Below are 6,000 nucleotides of genomic sequence, written 5' to 3' on the forward strand. Positions count from 1 at the left end.
CAAAAAGCTAAATAAGATGAGTAATAAAAAGGCCCACAGCAACACAGGCTTGACTTTCATCAGCACCAGCGCCTCTCGCTGTTTTGCTATTTTGTGGCTTCAGACGATCGACGGGGCCAGAAAATGTCGGCGCGCTCCCTCCAAGCCTCACCGAAACGCGAGGAGTTCAAAATCGGTGCAGCCGACCGCCGGGCAGCCTGTGGCGGTTTTACTCGGACCTACGTTTTCCAGGAGGTGTGCCACAACACCCCCCCCCTCCCATCACCGTGTTTGTCTCCTGGACCGTGGCAGCAGCAGGGTCATGAGGTAAATATTAGCTCAGGAGGACACGCAGGAGCCACTCCCTGTCAGATTATCATTAAATTGGCATCAATGCAGCATTCCTGAGCACACTGTGTGTGTGTGTGTGTGTGTGTGTGTGTGTGTGTGTGTGTGTGTGTGTGTGTGTGTGTGTGTGTGTGTGTGTGTGTGTGTGTGTGTGTGTGTGTGTGTGTAGCATACGTCCACATTCTTGCGCTAGCTTTATCCAAAGAGATGGGACGTGATCAGTCATAACAAAGTGACATTTTCTGGAGTAATCCCACTCAGCTAAGTGAGAACTAATCCGATTTGCTCTGATCAAATGTTAGACGGTTCCTTACCGTCCGGAGACGCTGACACATCCAGTCCTGCCTCTCCCCAACCCCCCCTCCCACAATCGCCACCTTTCATCATTCCACACATCCGGCCTCAAATAAGGCATCAAAAAAAAAAAAAAAAAAGAGTCTGACACATCCTGCAGCAAAAGCTAAAACCCGACATGTTTCTTCTTCTACTTCCCTGACAGGGAAAGTGGGAGAGTGATGATGGATGCAGCCTGTTCACGCACGCTGGGAGGAAATCAATTAAGCAAACTCCAGTTATTGATAACGCAGGCGCGGGACTGATGGCATCCTCACATGGAAATCCATAGCGCACAGGAACACCCGGAGGGACCCACACATAAGTCTGTACACATGCACTTAAAGAAAACACACACACACACGCACACAGCACAATGGCCTGAGCCTGCTGCTTCCCTATAGTTTGTCTCATAACTCAGGGCCTGCAGGGAGGCACTCGTATTGTTATATTTTGTGTGCATGTGCTACACTGTGCAGGCCGAGGACCAGATTAATTTATTAGCCGAGGCAGCAGCGCTCCCCAAAGTGGGAACAGGAAGTAAGACGTCGTAAATCTAGATAAGTCACCAGATAGTGTACTGTACATTTCTATAGGACTCTCTCCGTTATCGCCGTGCTACAATATAGGCCAAGACAGGCAGAAGCGGTTTAAAACAACAAAAGCAGCCAAGACAGATGCTGATTGCTCCACAGCTACTCCTCTTTTTATTGCCTATCAGAGACCACTGCTGACTGATGCATTTCAGAGGAAAAACAGGTTTGTCTGTTGTTATTGCAAAGCCCGCACGCTGCAAGATAATTGTCTATTGTTTCCTAAGCGCAGAGCAGCGGGATAATTAGGTTGGGAGAACACTTCGCCGAGTGCATTATTGTTCCACTGTGAACTTCATGAAGTATTCGGCGTTTTACACGGAGCGGGAGGAGGGAAACAGATGGAGGAATGATCGTCCGCTGCCTAAAGAGCAGCGTGGTGACCTTCTGAGGCGTTCCCAGCAGGTGACATCATCAATCAGCACATGCACCCCCCCCCCTTTGTGTCACGTGTCCACGCAGGACTGAGACAAACTTGTGTTGTTTCTATTTCCTCCACGTCTGATCGCGCGCGTTGTTCCACCACCTCTGCAGCCACAGTCAAATAAAAGCTGATGGTCTGTAGTGCAGCCATTAGGGCCAGGCCACACACACACACACACACACACACACACACACACACACACACACACACACACACACACACACACACACACACACACACGCACATATCTATACACACTCCAGTGAGCATGGCAGCAATATTCGCACTCACTGGCTGCACAACGAGCTCCTATGACATCTGACATTTCGGAGGATAAATCATGGATTCACTTGAATGAGTAAGTTCTAGTTATAAGCTGGTCGAGCTACTCTCCATTTCCCCTCGGTGCCGTGAGCTCAAATGAAGGTCAGCTCCAACCACACAGAAATACAGCACAGGGGGTTTTTTATATCCTCTTTCGGTTTATTTTCCGCCTGTATGTGCTTTCCAACATTGTGAAAATGCAGGAGTTAAGTCTAAGTGGGTGATAATTGCTACCAGAGTGTATTTTATTATCAGCAGTCTGGGCTCGCTCTGCATGTTTTGATGGGAATAATATACATTTTCAGAAAAATGCTTGTTTTCAGCGGCTTGAGTTTAATTTGATGACGTGAAATGAGGCTGAATATGAGCCAGGGCAATTAAGGGGAAAAGAACTATTTCAAGCATTTGCGCCGCTGATATCTGAAACCATCTTATCGCACGTTTTTGGGGTCTACGCTGGATTTAAACTGGGCGAACTGGGACGGCAGCGTGGCCGGGCCCTCGTAGGAGCCAGACAGAGCCCACGGTCCTGGAATGAGAGGAGAAAGATCCCAACCTACACCTTGACACAGTTGGCTCGTATTGTCGCCTTCGTTCTCTAACCTGCTAATTACACTATTACAAGAAATCGCAGGGACGAGGTGAACAAACCCTGTGACTCATGTGTCCGGGCAGACTTTGACCTAAGTTTCCTTGTAAAACCAAATAAAAGGTGTGCGTAATCCCTCCATAATTGCTACAATAACCAATTTATCATGGTGATTTAAATGAGGCCTACTGTGTATAAATCTGCAGCCGACCCACTGAGTTGCTTTGGTGTTGGGAAATTCCCCGTGGGCGAATAAATCACCACAAACCTCCGTGGCCCTCGGAGGGAACGACAATTAAAACTAAATAAATTGTGTTCTTTTCAGGAAGGTGCCACGTTCTAACCGGAGATTTACCACCGCCCGCACACAATGGCAACTTTTCCAGTTGTGTTAGTCCTCCATTACGCACACACCCAGCGAGTTCGGCACGCTCGCGCAAACGAAATCCGAGACTTACTTGGGATTCTGCGAGCTCCAGATTATAGTCTCCAGTGTTTTTGCTGAAGGCAAGGCCGACCTGCACATTAGAATAAAGATCCAGAGGTAATACTTCCAACAGCCGAGTCCCGCCATTCTGATAAACGTAGACAGTGAGCCAATAACTCGGAGCGTCGGACAGCCTGCGCGCCTGGCAGCCTCTATCTGTGCTTCGCCCGGTGGGAAGGTGAACTGCGATCAGTCGGGAGCATGTGAGGTCGATATCAGATACATGTCCTTGTGTCCGACTTCTTAAAATCTGCTCCAGGCGCCCGTGTCCTTGACTGAACTGTCCGCAAGACGCGGAAACGAGCCCCCGGTTCTCGGCCGAGCGTCCTGCTTGACCTGTGGCTGCTTTCGAACCAGCGACCCTCTCCGCTCGCGGCGTCTCAGCGGACGCGGATGCGACCGGTGGCGGCGTCTCGCGGGGAAATGTGCCGATGCGGCCTTTGTCGCCGCTCCCCCGCCGCTGCCGTCGGTACCTGTCGCTGTTTATAGCCTACAGATGACCACGTTCATCCATCAGTCACCACTCCGCAGCGCGCTGGGGATCCCGAGGTCCGCCTCATTCCAGGGTTGTCTTTCGCTCCTCCACCTGCTATTCTTCCTCGCAAAGGAATCGAGTTCCTATTGTAAATACCCCCCGGGGCTCTCAGCGCCGTTCCGCGTGCGTGTTGCGCTCCAAGTCTCTAGTCCAACTCGAACATGCTGCGTAACCAGTGCGTAAAAACGCCGCGCGTCTCCCACTTGTTCGTCGCTGCTCGGAGATTTTTTTTTTTCTAAAAAGTGCCGACGTCAGGTTAGACCTGCTCATCAGCCCGTTCCGTGGCTCCGAATCGGCCCGCCAGCATTTCCACGCCGGTGTGTGTCTGTCGAACCGTGCGAACGCTCGCTCCGCACTCGCTCCGCTGTGTGCAGCAGCCAGAGCTCCACTGTAACCTGAGTCGAGCGGAGCGCGCGGGGAACAGCCCACAGTGAGAGTCGCGGCCAATCACGGCGCTCTGTCCGAACTTGGAAGCAGGAAGCAAAGGCAATTATGGGGACGTGGAGGGTTGGATGGTGCAAGGGGCGAGAGAGAGAGAGAGAGAGAGAGAGAGAGGCGGAGGGGGGTGTTATTGGGTTGACCCCACATTTCCACCCCAACCACTTCGGACCGAGCGATCAACCCAAATTGAAAAGGACTTTGGAGTTATCCGTCATACCGAAAGTGATGGTGAGGAGAGCGAGTGTGATAGGCTGCTGGAGCGTGCGTAAAAGTGCTTACGGGAGCAAAACTAAGGTCCCTTTGAGTCCTGGACTGTCAGTGGAGCCTCAGAGCTAAACGCGCTCCACCATCCCCGTAATGAAGGGCTATAAAATCTGCCTCGAGGCAATTAAAATAGTGCAGATTGAGGATATGGACATTTGTAATGTTATATGGTTTTTTAGCGTCTATAAGCACCTCCTGTGTATGTACCAGCAGTAAGTGTTATCTTGTTTTTTCTTTCTCAGTCTGAAGGGAATGATGATTAATGGTTTCTTTGGGTCTCTTTTTAGTTGTCTCCTCCTGGGATAATGAACTGCATAGGAACTTAGTATCCAGTGTCAATGGACAATAGATGGTGGGTAGTCTATAGTCATTGGGCCATTCATTCATTGAGGAAGAAATGCTTGACACATAATTGATCATGTCCATGTCTGTGCCCCCTTTGTGTGAATGTGTGTGTGTGTGTGTGTGTGTATGAAAGATTCCCTCAGTTGTCTGGCATTTACTCAACCAATGTCGCCCCCTAGAGGCGGCGAGGATATCGATTCCCAGAAATAAGGCAAGGGAATTCAGGGTAATTGGAAGGGACAGATAACAGACGTTTAAAGACGTGTCCTTTGGTTCCTGAAATTGTTTTTATTGCATCCTTTAGTGGGCTGACAGTCCATAAATCTGTGTGAAACAATACGCCCAACACGGGTTCACGCCCAAATGATTATACACTTTAATTATGTGAGTGGTATTTATGTTGCTAGTTATTTGTGCCTGTGTGTGTGTGTGTGTGTGTGTGTGTGTGTGTGTGTGTGTGTGTGTGTGTGTGTGTGTGTGTGTGTGTGTGTGTGTGATAACAGGGGACACAAGGGTTGAAGTACCAGGGCTGCATCCTCAGGAGCCTGGCTACAGGCTGCCAGGCCGTCGCCATGGTAACAGCAAACACAGGGCCAGTTGCCACAGAGCTGGCATGCCCCGTCTGATAGCCAGGACGTCTGGGATACCTGATACCTTAACAGCCAATCGCAGGTTCGTGGCCAGATATGCGATCTGCCGCGAGCCAATAGCCAACGACGGCAGCCACAGCTGCGGTAGGAGCCGAGTGACCGCTAGAAATAATGTGACCCGCAGGGGCAGCGATGGTGGACATGCCACGCTGCTGCCGTGAGGGCGCGATTCAACCGCAGCCCGGGATCAGAGGAATGAAAAACACTTCATTAGCCAAGTGCAATATCACGCAGGGACTTGACTTGGGAGGCGATCAGAACACGTCCCCTGTGCAAACACGTCACGCGCGGTGCAAAGTGCAGAACGCACCGTGTGCATGAACGCGGGACGGCGAACAAGTGCGGATTCACGATTGCCTTCACGCGCCGCGGCGTGGAAGGTAATTTCCACAGCCGCCTATCAAACGGTGACGTTTTCCAGGAATGAGGTCACCGTGTTAATGCGCATAGGTGGTCGTGATTAGTGCTGCTATAAATAGCTCCAGTGTGCTTTGATAGCACACGCGCTCATAGACCCACTCAGACACTTGAGTGCAAAGTCAGGCAGTAAATATAGATTAGTGTCATTACTTTGTTTAGTTTTTATATTCATTGCAATCACTTAGGCCACAATTTGTCCAACGACTATATGTGAAATAGAAACTATCGTATACACTAACTCAAGGTTACACTGTCAGCCTGTTTTTTG

The 6,000-nt window shown here is 50.3% G+C and overlaps 1 protein-coding gene across 1 annotated transcript in view; it reads right to left on the reverse strand.

The window, feature by feature from the left end:
- efnb1 (ephrin-B1) overlaps positions 1 to 4,009 on the reverse strand; it is a 56,766-nt gene extending 52,757 nt beyond the window's left edge. The window contains exon 1 of the mRNA XM_029164773.2: positions 3,049 to 4,009. Coding sequence (XP_029020606.1) covers positions 3,049 to 3,164 — 116 coding nt within the window. The 5' untranslated portion in view covers positions 3,165 to 4,009. The remainder of the gene's footprint in view (positions 1 to 3,048) is intronic.
- Positions 4,010 to 6,000: the final 1,991 nt, after the last annotated feature.

This window comes from Betta splendens, chromosome 10 (assembly GCF_900634795.4).
Source record: "Betta splendens chromosome 10, fBetSpl5.4, whole genome shotgun sequence".
Taxonomy (NCBI): domain Eukaryota; kingdom Metazoa; phylum Chordata; class Actinopteri; order Anabantiformes; family Osphronemidae; genus Betta; species Betta splendens.